General features: G+C 39.9%; 1 protein-coding gene across 5 annotated transcripts; it reads right to left on the bottom strand.

Annotated features, from left to right (window-relative positions):
- Positions 1–641: 641 nt before the first annotated feature.
- On the bottom strand, positions 642–14,576 carry sertad4 (SERTA domain containing 4). Of its 5 annotated transcripts, none has more exons than XM_043695738.2 (5): positions 14,400–14,576; positions 12,603–12,700; positions 12,065–12,224; positions 3,370–3,485; positions 642–2,469 (listed from the first exon to the last, which is right to left on the bottom strand). In XM_043695738.2, exons 3-5 carry the CDS (start codon positions 12,207–12,209, stop codon positions 1,678–1,680), a joined length of 1,053 nt encoding a protein of 350 aa, XP_043551673.1. In that variant the 5' UTR covers positions 12,210–12,224; positions 12,603–12,700; positions 14,400–14,576; the 3' UTR covers positions 642–1,677. The 5 variants fall into 5 exon arrangements, with proteins under 5 accessions (XP_043551673.1, XP_087847432.1, XP_043551674.1 ...); XM_087991306.1 differs by having other exon boundaries at positions 14,404–14,576; XM_043695739.2 differs by lacking the exon at positions 14,400–14,576 and adding an exon at positions 13,563–13,697.
- Between the last annotated feature and the right edge of the window lie 260 nt (positions 14,577–14,836).

Genomic DNA, 14,836 nt, shown 5'->3' with positions numbered 1-14,836 from the left:
CATGCAGTGTGTCTGGTCAGTGTTCATGGATAGAACCCGGAGATGCAGCTTGGTGCATGGAGGTTCCTCACAGCCAGTGGCAACCTGAATTCGCCAAATACCTGCTCTGACATTTCTGTTAAGAATTGTCACTGTTCAGCTGCTTGGTAAGATAGGAATCTGAACATTAATGATGTGAGTTGAGACATTACAGAGGCATTTAAAAAGCTATAATCACCTTTAATAGGCAACTCACCACTGCCTTGTGAGAAACTTGCCTTGCTCCTCAACAAATTCATATTAGATGCAGCAAGCTGCTACTGATGTTGAGATAGGCCTTGCTGGATGTCTTATGCAATTCTGCCACAAATTTCACCGGGCCCTGTAAGATTCCACCCAGAGTCACAGGTCCTACTGAATTGTTTTCACCCAGAATGTTGTTTTGGGATATTTTTTTTAAAATGTTTATGTCAGGAATAAATGCAAGTACTTCCTCTTTTGTTCAAGTATATTTGTTACCAAGAAACAATCGTGCTCTTTCTTAATGCATAAACTTGGCCAACAGCAAACCTGATTGTCTTAATAATTTTCCATTCTTTCTTGTAAGCTACCAACTTAGTATTCCATTTTTCCCCAAGAACAATTCATTTCAAACTAATCAGCCTGTGTAAGATGTTCTAATGTTTAATAAATATTTTACACGTAAATCACACTTTACTGTAAAACACTAATATGTACCAATTTATCATACCACGTGGAAAAGGACCCCCTTTTTTTTGATTGTTAAAAAAAGCATGTACAATTTGCATTGGAAACATAAATGTTGCCCACTGTCACAATAAAAAAGCTTAAATGCCTTAAAAATGAAGGATACGATCATTCTGAATGCAAGTGTTTTATGGAGAGCATTTTCCATTCCCCTGATGTACTAGGTATTGCTCCCACAGTTTTAATATCCAGTTACAACTGAAGATCTCTACAACCAAGACATCATGCTACTGTCATCATTGATGGCTACGTCATTATAATGGATTGGGATTTTCAGCAAATAGCAGGAAACTAGCTTTAAAAAATATTAATTTCTGAGTTCAGAAGTTGACTAGAGCATCACAATTAAAAGGAATGTAGTTGAAACAAAGTCAGCCAACAATTCTCAGACCTTACAAAACAAAATTCATTCTCTGCAAGTCTATCTGTTGCTATGGAAATACTCAAGCAGCTTGCTACTGGGAATGATCACTCCATTGTTGGACTACAGGAGAATATTATCCATAGAATAGATTTAAATTATACATAACATTTATCAAAGTGTGAATTTTAAAATAAAGTCAAAAATGTTTGCTTTGAATGGATTGGATTTTACATTCTGTGGCAAGCTAAAATGTAAGAAAATAGTATAAAACTTCATACAGCTTAACCCAACAGATGACTTGTATTGTCCTGCAAACTTTTTAACACTGTCATAACAAATTTAAGGCACCTTAGATCATATTTTTCTTAATTTTAGTATAGACAACAGCCTATTACATAAACTCTCAACATGATGTCATAGACAATCTGAGTAAACAAACCCAAAATATGTAAGTTTATTTTCTTCTGCGATTATTTTTTTCTTCAGGATCATGTCTCCATAATAGCATAAAGTGCATCAGCATGATGATAAAGATTGAACTGCAGCTTCTGTCATGGGCACTTATGCTAATACGTGTCACTAACCCGGCATGTGCTTTTTGCTATACTCGTTAATTTGTTGGACCCTGCCATCACAAAACAAGATGATTCCAATTTTGTTTCCTTTACACAACGTAGTTTATGATCATCTACGTGTTGCTTTAATATGTCAGAATCTAATGGAGATTCAGCTGGAACCATCCCATCAATTTTCAAGCCAGTTGCATTACAATCAACCACCTTATCACTGCACACAAGGGGGATAGCCTTTTCACTGGAAGTATGTTTCACTGTGCTACTTTCTTTTTGCTGTTGATCTTCCTCATTGATTTCCTTATCATACAACTTTCCAATGTTCTCATATACATCAGATACTGCACTGGTTGCCACCTCAATCCGGGGATGTGCATTATGGGCTCCATACACTTCAGAACAGTCCATACTCTGACGAGAACAGCTAGGCAGGGAAGAGGGAGCTCCCTCTCCATTATAAACAGAGAAAGGTATCATTGAATATTGATTACCACAGTCTTGGTAAAAACAACAATCATGCAGGCTGCTGTCATACTCTTTGGCAATCCGCAGTCGCTTCCTATAGGTTGATTCCTGTGATCCGAACCAATCATGAGGTGGTGTTTCCCCGAATGAACAGGCAGACAAATACCAGTCATTCTGCATTTCCCCTCGAATCCGTTTCAGTAAATTGTTGATCAGCACGGAACGCCGCAGAAATACTTCAGGATCTTCAATAAACCTTAACTTTTCCAGTGATAAACGAAGTATGTGGGCGCGATCCTCAGGAACAGCCAAGGTCCGTGCCTAAACAAAGAAAGAAAGAAATTAGGCAAAAAATATTGCAAATATTTTTGTCTCTAATGCATCAGCGCTGAATCAGCTGAGTTTACTCTAACTTCTATGTCTTCCTTATTAGATGAGTTTATGTCACTAATTGGATTCAAACATGAATTCAGCATCAACCAATTATGGATATCTAAATAAATTATAATACAACATCTTTGTACAACAGTGGGTGGAAAGGAAGATTGCAAAATATAGTTAAAGGTTACATTTGATTTTGCTTCTGTGAATAGGCTTTCAGCATAAGGTAGGTTATCAGGCCCAAAATCATCCCTCCACTTCCCAAAACAATGTCCTCTTGGCAACCAATGTGCCCACCTCAAGTACTGTTTCCATTTGACCTAAATGGTGTCTGATCAGGTTTTAGAACATTAGAAAGAAGCATAATAGAAAGCAACTATGTAAACTCTCCTTCAATAAATGGTATATTCTCACATCATGGTCTATTCTCACATGATTGGCTTCCCGAAAAAATGGAGAGCTAAGGGGAGTGGTGAAGACAATTGCTAAATTGAATAGATTAAATTTGGACTCAAATATGTCCTGTTTCCTTGGGTAATTCCAAGAATGTTGAAATGTTCAGATGACAATGATTTTTTTACCACTTACATCTTGATTGAAGGGACAAAAGCACACATGAAATTTCAATATTGATATACACATAATAAGAACAAACGCAAGTACTCTGATTATTTTTAAAGCAGGTAACTGTGTGATATTTTAGCATGATGCAACATATGTCCAGACTCAAATTTCAGTGGGCATTGTGGGAAGGAAATAAGGGAAAATTGAAGGTAGATCTAAACTAATACCGTCAGAAGTTAAGTTAAAAGGCAATTCTAACAAATTTGTGTAATTTACTCTTTGGCAGCAGGTGTGGGCAGGTGGATGAAGATCTTCATCTTCCACATATTTCCGTTTGAAGTATGCTATCTTGGACGTTGTTAGAAAATTTGAGATTCCTTTGCAAGGTGATTCTGTAGAAACAAATCAAATATAGCAATTACATATGTTTTAAATACTTCCTCATCTATTAAAAAGTTTTAATTTCTCTCCATCCAAAAAGACTTGGCAATTAATGCTGTTAATCCCATATTTCCTTGGATTCATTCCAAGACAGCTGATTAAGTTCAGATATGTATAGAATATTTTTTACTTGCATGTTCTATTAATATATCAGTTAGAGAGAAAAATTACATGTAAAATTTCAGTAGTGATATGTTTACAGAGCTAAAAACAAACATAATTATTTCTGGTATTTTAAAAGCCAAATAACAGGGTGACATTTCAGTACAAATGTAATTATTAGGCATTCCACTTGCTAACAATAGCAGTTGTCCTTTTAATTTTAATATTTTGGTTTAACATTATTCCAAAGAATATGTGAAGTCGCAACCACTACTGAATTATTTTGTTTCATAGACTAAGGCGGGACAAAACACAGGCACTTTATTTCTAAGTTCTTTGACGATTATGTCTATTGTCAGTGAGGGCAATTTAAGATTATTTACTAATGCCCGTGGGGTGAATCCAATATTGTTAAACTCTGATCTGTTTGTATATATCATACGGTGAGATGCTTGTTAATAGTGGCAGTGGCATTTCAGATGACACAGAGATCCTTATTTTCATTACTAACATCACTAGGATCGTATAAAGCATTAGTGACAGGCTTTTCTGGTTATTCTTATTCAAGTATCAAAGATTCAAAGGAGGCAAAATTGCCTTCAACTCACTGAAATTGTTAAGTGAGGGTTAGAAATAGTATTTGTTGATACAAATACTAGAAAGCAGTATTTTGCTCCTGTCTTTCTGTATTTTAGAATGCATTTATAGAGTCACAGAGACCCTTCGGTCCAACCCGTCCATGCTGACCAGATATCCCAACCCAATCTAGTCCCACCTGCCAGCACCCGGCCCATATCCCTCCAAACCCTTCCTATTCATATACCCATCCAAATGCCTCTTAAATGTTGCAATTGTACTAGCCTCCACCACATCCTCTGGCAGCTCATCCCATACACATACCACCCTCTGTGTGAAAACGTTGCCCCTTAGGTCTCTTTTATATCTTTCCCCTCTCACCCTAAACCTATACTCTCTAGTTCTGGACTCCCTCACCCCAGGGAAAAAACTTCGCCTATTTACCCTATCCATGCCCCTCATAATTTTTTAAACCTCTATAACGTCACCCCTCAGCCTCCGACGCTCCAGGGAAAACAGCCCTAGCCTGTTCAGCCTCTCCCTGTAGCTCAAATCCTCCAACCCTGGCAACATCCTTGTAAATCTTTTCTGAACCCTTTCAAGTTTTACAACATCTTTCCGATAGGAAGGAGACCAGAATTGCATGTAATATTCCAACAGTGGCCTAACCAATGTCCTGTACAGCCGCAACATGACCTCCCAACTCCTGTACTCAATACTTGTTAAAGAAACAAAAGCAAAAGCTTGAAATTATATAGCCCTTTTCATAACTGCAGGACATTCCAAAACACTGCATAACCGATTAAATACCTTTGAAGCGTACTCATTATTGTAATTAGTATGGGATATCCTGGTAGTCAATTTCCACACAGCACGCTCCCACACAGAGCAATAAAATAAAAACCATGATCATCTGTCCTAGGTGTTGGTTAAGGTATATATGTCAACCAGGACACAGGTAGAACATCCCTGCTCTTCTTCTCATAATGCCATAGGGCCTATTACAATCATGTAAAAGGATGATAATTCCTATTCTAACATCTCATACAAATTAAAGAACAATAAACACAATGTTTTATGTAAAATGCAAAAGAAAAACAAGGAGACACAGATTCAAATGAGTAAAATGCAAATGTAGAATGGATAGCAGAAAATTCCCCTTTACACATAAAATGAATGATGTAAGGAATGCAAGGACTGAATAGTTAATGCTTCATTCTTGTTTCTCTAGTGTGATTGATCAATATTAATTTTAATACACCAATAATATAAAAATCTCCTTTGACACAGAATTTTATTTGGCAAGATCACAGATCAGAAAATTAAGTTTCACAGTCAGTTAGCCTGATTCATAGTGGTCCCAGGTTTTCAGCGATTAAAAAAAGACCAAAAAAAATGAGATCTTCACGTTTTGATAGTCTTTACTTATTTTGACCAGTCCCTGTAACAATTCTATCCTGGGAGCAAATCTTTCAATTTCAGGCCTTGTTTATTTGTATTGATGATTCGGAGATTCCAAATGCAAAAATAGGGAATGCATATCAAAATCACTGTACATTTTGCTTCAATGCACATCCTTTAAAAAACTAAAATTTCCACTCATTTGTTTAACAGCCTACTCTGTTAGTCAAAAAGCATAATTCTGTACCCTACTTTTCTTCTGAATTCCTGAAGTTGTTGATTCGTATTGGAACAGTACCACATAAGTTAGCCATGCTTCATAACTATGACATCCCCATTGTCAGTGGGCGATTCTCGACTCTGGACATTGGAAGGCAGCAATTGCTGAGTCTTGTTATGACGTCAAACTGATGTGTGCCTTCTCTTGCACAAGTCACAAGATAACAGAGAGCAGTTTGATAGTTCAGCTTACTATCTCAACAGCACACGACTAATTATTGCATATCTGTTAAATGCTAACTTTGCAGTTTGCATTTGATTTCTCACTGTTCCATATGATCTGTTTGCTCCTCAATACATCCCAATGTCCTGAACTGTGCTAGTTTGCAAAAATTTTAAGATTTTATGTTGCTGCTGAGTTATATTTTCATTCCATGGTAAATCAATTTCTCCACTTAACAATGGAATGCATTGTGCCTTGTACACGTGGAAATTTTAATTTTGTTTCATTACTTTGAGTCATTAACAGTATTATGGTTGAACACATCAGTAAAGCTCACAAAAGACAATGGAAATTACATGATAAAACAAAGGATACATCTTATTAAACTATAAATTCCAACTGAGGCATTCAGGACATTTTGTAAACAATAGAAGAAAAGATTAAGCAGCTTTATGTTACTCATAAAAACAGAAAATTCTGAAAATGCACAGCAGCTCAGTCAAAGCTGATGGATAAAATAAGTTAACATTCAGATGAGATATTACATCAAAACTGGATAAACCTGAAAAATTAGTCTGTAGAACTTTTTCAGAAGATAAGTGACTTCCTTTGCATTCCAAACAGTTTTATTATTGCCAATAGCATTTATGATTGTGTATCTTATCACATTTTTAAAAAATTCTGGATACAGAAATTGCTTCCTTAGCTTCACTGACAGTAGGCAGGTTAGTGAGTTTGTCTATAGTAAATTATATTAATCATTTGGTGTCAATGCTATTTCAAGTTGCTACATGATAGAGAATCTGATGGAGTAATGGCTCTGTGGTATCATGCAGAGTTATTAATATTCTCAAAGATAATCATATGTGCTATTTGTAGATGGTCAGGGTATACTGCAAACTGCTGAGATCTCAAAGTCATAGAGTTATAACTGCACAGGAAGAGGCCCTTCAGCCCATCATGTCCACACTCATCATGAAGCATAAATCTATTCTTTTCCAGCACTTGGCCTGTAGCCTTCTATGCTATGGCATTTCAAGTACTAATCTAAATATTTCTTAAATGTTGTATGGTTCCTGCCTCTACCAATATTTTAGATAGTGAGTTCGAGATGCGCATCATCATGTAAACATTTGTGACTTCTTGTTGTTGATCCCTCAATGAAGGGGATGCCCTTCTATGCTCCTCTGTACACTGCAAACCCCCTTCTTCAGCTTTCTTTGCACTGAGGGAAACAACTCCAGTCTTTCTAGTTTCTCTTCATAGCTGAATTATTCCAGTCCAAGCTATAATATTTTATAGGAGAAAGTGAGGACTGCAGATGCTGGAGATCAGAGCTGAAATGTGTTGCTGGAAAAGCACAGCAGGTCAGGCAGCATCCAAGGTCTGGTGATGGAGGAGTCCAAGGACCTGCATGTCCTTGGTGGAGTGGGAGAGGGAGTTGAAGTGTTGAGCCACGGGGTGGTTGGGTTGGTTGGTCCGGATGTCCCAGAGGTGTTCTCTGAAACGTTCCACAAGTAGGCGGCCTGTCTCCCCAATATACAGGAGGTCACATCGGGTGCAGTGGATGCAATAGATGATGTGTGTGGAGGTGCAGGTGAATTTGTGGCGGATATGGAAGTATCCCTTGGGGCCTTGGAGGGAAGTAAGGGGGGAGGTGTGGGCGCAAGTTTTGCATTTCTTGCGGTTGCAGGGGAAGGTGCCGGGAGTGGAGGTTGGGTTGGTGAGGGGTGTGGACCTGACGAGGGAGTCACGGAGGGAGTGGTCTTTTCGGAACGCTGATAGGGGAGGGGAGGGAAATATATCCCTGGTGGTGGGGTCCGTTTGGAGGTGGCAGAAATGAAGGCGGATGAAACGCTGTACATGGAGGTTGGTGGGGTGGTAGGTGAGGACATGTACAGTGTATCATCCGCCGTCATTTCCGCCACCTCCAAGGACATGCAGGTCCTTGGACTCCTCCATCGCCAGACCATAGCAACACGACGGTTGGAGGAAGAGCGCCTTATCTTCCGCCTAGGAACCCTCCAACCACAAGGGATGAACTCAGATTTCTCCAGTTTCTTCATTTCCCCTCCCCCCACCCTGTCTCAGTCAAATCCCTCGAACTCAGCACCGCCTTCCTAACCTGCAATCTTCTTCCTGACCTCTCCGCCCCCACCCCACTCCGGCCTATCACCCTCACCTTGACCTCCTTCCACCTATCGCATTTCCAACGCCCCTCCCCCAAGTCCCTCCTCCCTACCTTTTATCTTAGCCTGCTGGACACACGTTCCTAATTCCTGAAGAAGGGCTTATGCCCGAAACGTCGATTCTCCTGTTCCTTGGATGCTGTCTGACCTGCTGTGCTTTTCCAGCAACCCATTTTCAGCTATAATATTTTATATACAGTTCCATCATAACTTCCTTGCATTTATATTCAATGTCTTGTCTAAGAAAGGCAAATATCCCATCTGCTTTCTTAATCACCTAATCTAACTGTCTTTTGTCTTCATGGATCAGTGAAGATGCAAACCCGAGCCCTCTTATCCTTTGTACTGCACAGAATCTTATCATTCAACCTCCTTGCCTGATTAGTCCTCCCAAAGTGCATCAATTCACATTTTTCTGGATTAAATTCCATTTGCCACAGTTAACATCTTCTGATCAGTCAAACCTTGTGTGTAGCTGACACCATAGCATAGAATGAAGCATATCACACAAATCTTTAATTCTCTCCTGACCATCATATATTTCAGTGTATTCTGTATACATTGTACATCTTGCTGCAGGGTTGGTGATAAGTTTATACAGGGAGTGGAATGAAACGTGAGTTTGTAATGTCCATATAAGGTATAACAATAGAAGTCTTCCATTCCAAGTCAAAACACAGAAACCCACAATCTACTGCAAGAACACAATTTACAAATTTAGAATTTTCATTCAATGCAGAATATATATGTATATTTTAAACAATATCCCACTAATTATAGTAGGTAATGGCTTATCAATTAAGAATTTTGAAATTTATAATAAATGAATTGTTGTGGATTTTCATATGAATGAAATAATGCATGAAACTGACCTGCATTAGTAAGCCTCTCAAGTCCTCAACATCCCCAATTTCCCCATCATAATAATGATAGGAGATGGAGAGAAATCCAAGATGCAGAGTAAGTAGCTGTTTTAAACCATATATATCTATTCTCTGGGGCTTTTGACAATCTCAGTCTGGAGCACTCGATAGAAATTTCAGGTGTCAATCTATTACATTGTCACAAAACTCTAATTGTAAGTTTACGTGGATTTCCAACAGCTCCTGGAACACTATATTGTGAATTATATTTTATTTTCATTTTTAGACATTTGGGAGCGCTTGAAATGCACAATAATAAATACTTTGACTTAATTACAAAAAATTAATTCTTTTAGCCTGGAAATTGTTGGGTCTAATCTTGGGAGAACTGTAGGTTACTAGAAGTTTGGATGAAAATTTACTCCTTTTGCTTTACCCACAATATTATTACTTTTCAATTTACGTTAGTCTCTTCCAGAAAGTGGATCAGTCAAGAAGGAAGTATCACTAAATCAGCTGTAAGTTGTAATTAGAAGTTAAATTTCCTGACTGCTTGCCTTCTGTGATGGCAAAATAAAGAAAGTTAGCACAGAAGTTCACTGAAGAATTTTCCAGTGCACTTGAAGCTTGGACACGAGTGAGTCAACACAGTACCAATGTAGGTGACTCACATGCACAGCATTCAAAGAATATAATGGAGGGAAGTTGAGGCCAACAGGAAACCACTGAAATCTTACAAACTGCCAATAAATGTCCTTTTTCCACAACGATTCACTTAAGAGGGAAAATAGAGGTGTCACATGGTTAAAAGAAACTGCAAACACCAAGAAACAGCACCTTGTTTAGTCAGCCTGTCAACATTCATCTTATATGCAATTGAAAAAAATCACGACTTGTAATTAACGTGAATATTGTGCTGAAAATATATGTAATTTCTTATAACACAAGGTGAAAGTAAATAGAATTTGAAGAACTATGTTTGAAAAGATCTTTTCCTCATGGATATTGTTAACCTCTTTAATAAATGTCATTGCTGTGAAATAGGTGTGAGTCAGTGTTTTTGTCGACATTGCTAATAATGCTACTAAATTCACACAGGTGTTTTCACACGAGTATGTGTTATGGATTTGCCATTTTGGCTTTCGATGTGTGAATTAAGGCCTTGTAATAAATTAGGAAAATCTGCTTTAAGGTAACAACAGCCATTTTGATAATTATGCATTAGCTTCTGCTTCCGCATCTGGCTAAGTGCATGAGTGTCATAAGCAACAGCTGTATAATGTAGTCTGAGTTTATTGATGCCAACCTACATCTAGTGTCAAATATGGGCTGGACAATGGTAGTACTGAAAGAAAAAGATCCTGAGCATGTCATGCATTTTCCTGAATGACTCTGTGTTATCTACAGTATATGATTTTCTCAATGAAATACAGTACAAAAAGAAGTCCCTTTAGGAATGTCATACAATGCACAGTATAATATGCAGGAGCTTGAATGGCAAAAGGCAGCAGTCACTAATCCTAACACACTAAGAAAACCAAAGGCTTGACAGAACAGTGTTGCCCTCTCACATTGTCACTTTTGCCAATGAACAACAGCAGCAAACATACTGATTTACTGAATAAAGCAAACATGTTTTTCTGGATGCATTTTAGGTTTGCCAATTGGCCAACACTGCAAGTTTCCCAGTACTATCTGGAAGTTGTTTGAGCAAAGTACTTAAAAAAAAAGAGCCAAGTTGAATTTGCTGGCCTCTAGCGCCATGGTGATCTTACAGGTTTTGCCACAGTGTACCTCTGAAGCTAAAACTTTACAGCCCATTGTCATTACTGTTTTGGAAATCACAGTTTGATATGGCTTAGGTGTTATATAATGGTAGACCTTGACAGTCGACAACATTTGCTACTTGGTACCACAAGTCACCTCTCTTTGTTCTTGTAGGTTCAAATATGCCAAACTGAGTACTGCTAAAGCACTGAATGTAGCCACATCTGTAACCAGACAGCTGGAATGTGGGAAAGATACTGATCCAAATTACCCTTGCTTCCTGTAACTTTGCATCTGTTCCATGTGGATGTGTTGAACACTTCACACTAGTGGTATTTTCTGACAGTGGTGTGCTGTGATGGGTCTTCAGTTATCAATCTTACCAGTTAACTATTCGATCGAACTAAGTGAGTACAATAGTATTCTGAATAGGATTTCTCCCTCCAGTAGATTTCACTAGCTCAAGAAAAAAAAACAACCATAACAACACTATTGCCCTTTTTTCCAGTGGGCACTGGTGCAAAATGCTTAATGCCAGCAGAAATTTCTAATAAACATAAGGTGAAGCTTCAGTGATCTGAATCCCATCACTATATTATTAACCAAAAGCCCCCACTGGGGATGCTTTTTTTCCACAGATTTATTGTGAACTTCATTTTTCACACATCACATTTGTAATGAGATTGGTCAGCAGTGTCAGTACAAACTTCCACTGCCCATTTTGCTTTTGGTGCATGGTGCTGTTTGAAATGAAATATTAATGATTGAGGCACTACATCTGCCATTTTATTCAGAAATAATTTGCAATTGATTCTTGTAGGTTTGTGTGCTGTAAGTCAGAAGCATGCAATTGAAATTGGATAGTTGTCCAGTCGTCGTTTTTTTTAATATGTACACAGGTTTGTGAAGACTAATACTTCAGAAACTAAAACCCTTTCACATGTATAATAAGTCATCAATGTTAAATAGGCAATTGTAAGATGCCAGAGAAAGCTAACCTCTGTTTTCTCTTTTGAAAATCACATTCTGTGCCCATTTCGCCCCTCTCACTCACCTCTGTTATAAACTGTGGTTGACTGGCGCAAATTCACAGCTAGGAGTGTAAATAAACCCGCACCCACATACATACGATCTTAACCCGAAAGAAAAACACCACCGAGTCAGCTGTCTGGTAGCTGCTGCTGACTGACCTGTGGGCTCTCCGTATTTAGTCTGGTCTGAGATCACTGTGGTTTTGCTGAAAGATTCTTCCCAGCTGGGGACGTATTGCGGGATATCTGAGGGTTCTTCAATAGGAAGATCGCATAATCTGCTCATCGAAATCACCAAGGTCATTTCTCAACCGAGGTACTGCAGAAACAAACAACGGCAATCGGTTTGATTCAGAGAAGGGGGAAATATACAGGGATATCTGCACTTAATTTGCTGCAACGTCTCAGATTATTTTAGCTCCCTTCCCCCTTCCAAGGATCCCAAATTCATTTAAAGCTCCGATTCAATGAGGCGTCGGCGGTCGGTTCCCTGTACCCTCTTCAACCCCTCCACTAACTTTAAACCAAAAACCATTCGATTGTGTGGCTCAGACCCTTTGGAAAGATCACAATTGCATTCCAGGGTTTTCTTTTGCATCTGGCCGATGATGGAAAACACAGCTCGTCACCTTTTCTGGACCCCGCACCCCCTCCCCAAACAACACATAAACAAAGAACAGCATCTCTCACACCTGACCTGTCATTCAGAGTCGACTTCGGCTGCAGTTCATAAAACTTGTGAGAAATCGATGGACGTGAGGCGACAGCAAATCCCAGACTCCTAGATTCACAACACTGAGAATGGGACAGGAGAATTGGTTCAGAATTCGTTTTGTGTGTGTGTGTGCCGAGTCCCCGAGGAGCCAAGCACAACGTCAAAGGCATGCAGATTAAACAAGCATTGGTATTTGGGGAGAAAAAAAAAGCCCTTAAAATCGAAGATAAACAAAACACACCGAATCACCCGTGTCCTTTTTTCAGAAACGTTCTGTAAAATGGTAAATAATCTGTTTTATATCCCCCTCCCCCCCCTCAGTGATACCCTATTTTGTCATATTCCGCTGCCACTTTCACACAGATTTTATACAGAAAACATATTACATCTTGCATTCCGTAAGAATCACTGGTGCCAAATATTACTTTCGAATCCGGTTCGTTCTGGCGCGGAACATTTTTGCAGGATGCGTTTAGAATTGCAAACCACAGGCACAAAGGTAAATCCATTTTGCTCTGAGTTTAGCTTGACAAGAGATAAAGGGGAAGAAACAACAACTTTTAAATTAGATCTTAAAGAAGCTGGTGCATATTTCTCGAGCTCACACCGAGGGGCTGCCTCGCAGGGCTGGTGAATCATTAATGGTCAACGAATTGCTAACAAACTTTATTTTCTGTGCTGCGGTTCTACTGCAAACGAACACAAATAAGTCACCTTCTCAAAAGCAGACGGGGGCAAAACCAGCGCCTAATAGTTCAACATCTGCCAGATTTCTCTCTCCCTCTGTGTCCAAGGCTACTTCGAACGTGTAGGTATTCATTTAAAAATCCCAAAGACATACCTAATTGTGTCAGCAGTTCGGCTGGTAATACTGGTCTGGGACGCAGGGAAGCTAATTGCAACATTTCTGAGTGCGTACAGTCATATCCCCAGGAATCCTACCTACAGTATCCATTTCCCATAGAAGGAAAACTGCCGAGACGCCGACGAATGAATGCTCCCAGTATTTGTGCAAGGAATGGGGCGTGGCCGCTCCGAGGATTGGCTCCCCCCAAGAAGTCGAGCCGTGCACCAAAACCCTTCATTGTCAAAACCACTAGAACGGGCTCCAAGGAAACTCTCGGATTCCTTTTATAGAGCATTTTTTTCAGACCCGTCTGTGACCACGCGGCCAGACGTGGCAACAGAGTTTTTTTTTAATTTTTGAAAAAACTTCCTTGCTGTTTTCTCAGGGATCTGATTTCCGGATGTATGACTCCCCCCGCCCCCCAGACATGGATAAATTAAACAGACAGGGATCCAGCCCTGGTCACAGCCTCGGGGTGGGTGTGAACACTCTTCCCCCCCCCCCCCCCCTCCTCCTCCAAGCCTCTCAGCTTTAACTTCTCATTTCTTTTAGCCCTGCCCGGATTCTCTCTGTCTCGCAATCCAAAAAAAAATTAGAGAGAAATTGCATTCAGTTATTCCTGCACGATTTGCATCCAGACGCGGCCAAATGCACATTAACAATAGACCTGAGCCCAAGGAGCCCGCCAAATAAACCCCTTCCCTCTAGGGCGGGGCGGGGCGCGGATGTAGGGAGAGGGGAAACACGGCAAAGCAGAGGCTTTTTTTTGTGTGTGTCAGCACCGGGTTTCCAACACCTTGTTGCTGGGGATCTGGCCGGCTGGATCACACGCTGGATCCCCGTGTGCACACAATCCAATGGCTCACTCGCATCTGGAAATGAGCCCTGGAAGCTGCACATGTTTCAGTGAGCGCCCGCCCGTCTATACTCACCGACCTGGCCGCCCTCGGGTGTCGATATAAAATACTGATGGTTGCCCGCTTTCCTTCAGCCCTGAAGTGCAGCGGGCTTTTATCGCTGCTTCACATCCAAAAATGTCCTGTTCAATTAACAGCCTGACAGAGCGCACCTCGCCCTCTGTCTCTCCCACACATGCTCCGGCAAGTAGTCGGATGAGGGCGGCCAGTTTGTCTCTGAAGCGCCTTCGGGAGGTGTTTTTTTTCCTCTTCTCTCTGGAAAGGCAAGTTCTGACGGAAGGGTCACCCGACCTTGAAACAATCACTGCTTTCTCTGTCGACAAGTATAACAATCCGCCCTGCAGAATATTTCCGTTTTTAAAAAAACATAAATTTCACATTTGGAACCCAACTTCACCCAGGATACCCCAAACGACCTCAGTAGATTAAAAAAAATCTGGAAAACTGGTACA

The sequence above is a fragment of the Chiloscyllium plagiosum genome, unplaced genomic scaffold, assembly GCF_037043375.1.
Source record: "Chiloscyllium plagiosum isolate Xiang-an unplaced genomic scaffold, Cpla_swu_hap1 HiC_scaffold_10, whole genome shotgun sequence".
In the NCBI taxonomy this organism is placed as follows: Eukaryota; Metazoa; Chordata; class Chondrichthyes; order Orectolobiformes; family Hemiscylliidae; genus Chiloscyllium; species Chiloscyllium plagiosum.
The sequence above is the reverse complement of the archived record's forward strand: the minus strand, read 5'-3'. Positions and strand labels throughout refer to the sequence as shown.

Bases quoted from the DNA above. Each gene is read 5' to 3' on its own strand.
- sertad4 (XM_043695738.2), bottom strand. From the start codon at position 12,209: ATGACCTTGGTGATTTCGATGAGCAGATTATGCGATCTTCCTATTGAA. The intron at 3,486-12,064 runs GTCAGTCAGCAG...TTGTTTCTACAG, and splicing joins TAAATACGGAGAGCCCACAG to AATCACCTTGCAAAGGAATC. The intron at 2,470-3,369 runs GTAAATTACACA...TTCTTTGTTTAG, and splicing joins CCCACACCTGCTGCCAAAGA to GCACGGACCTTGGCTGTTCC.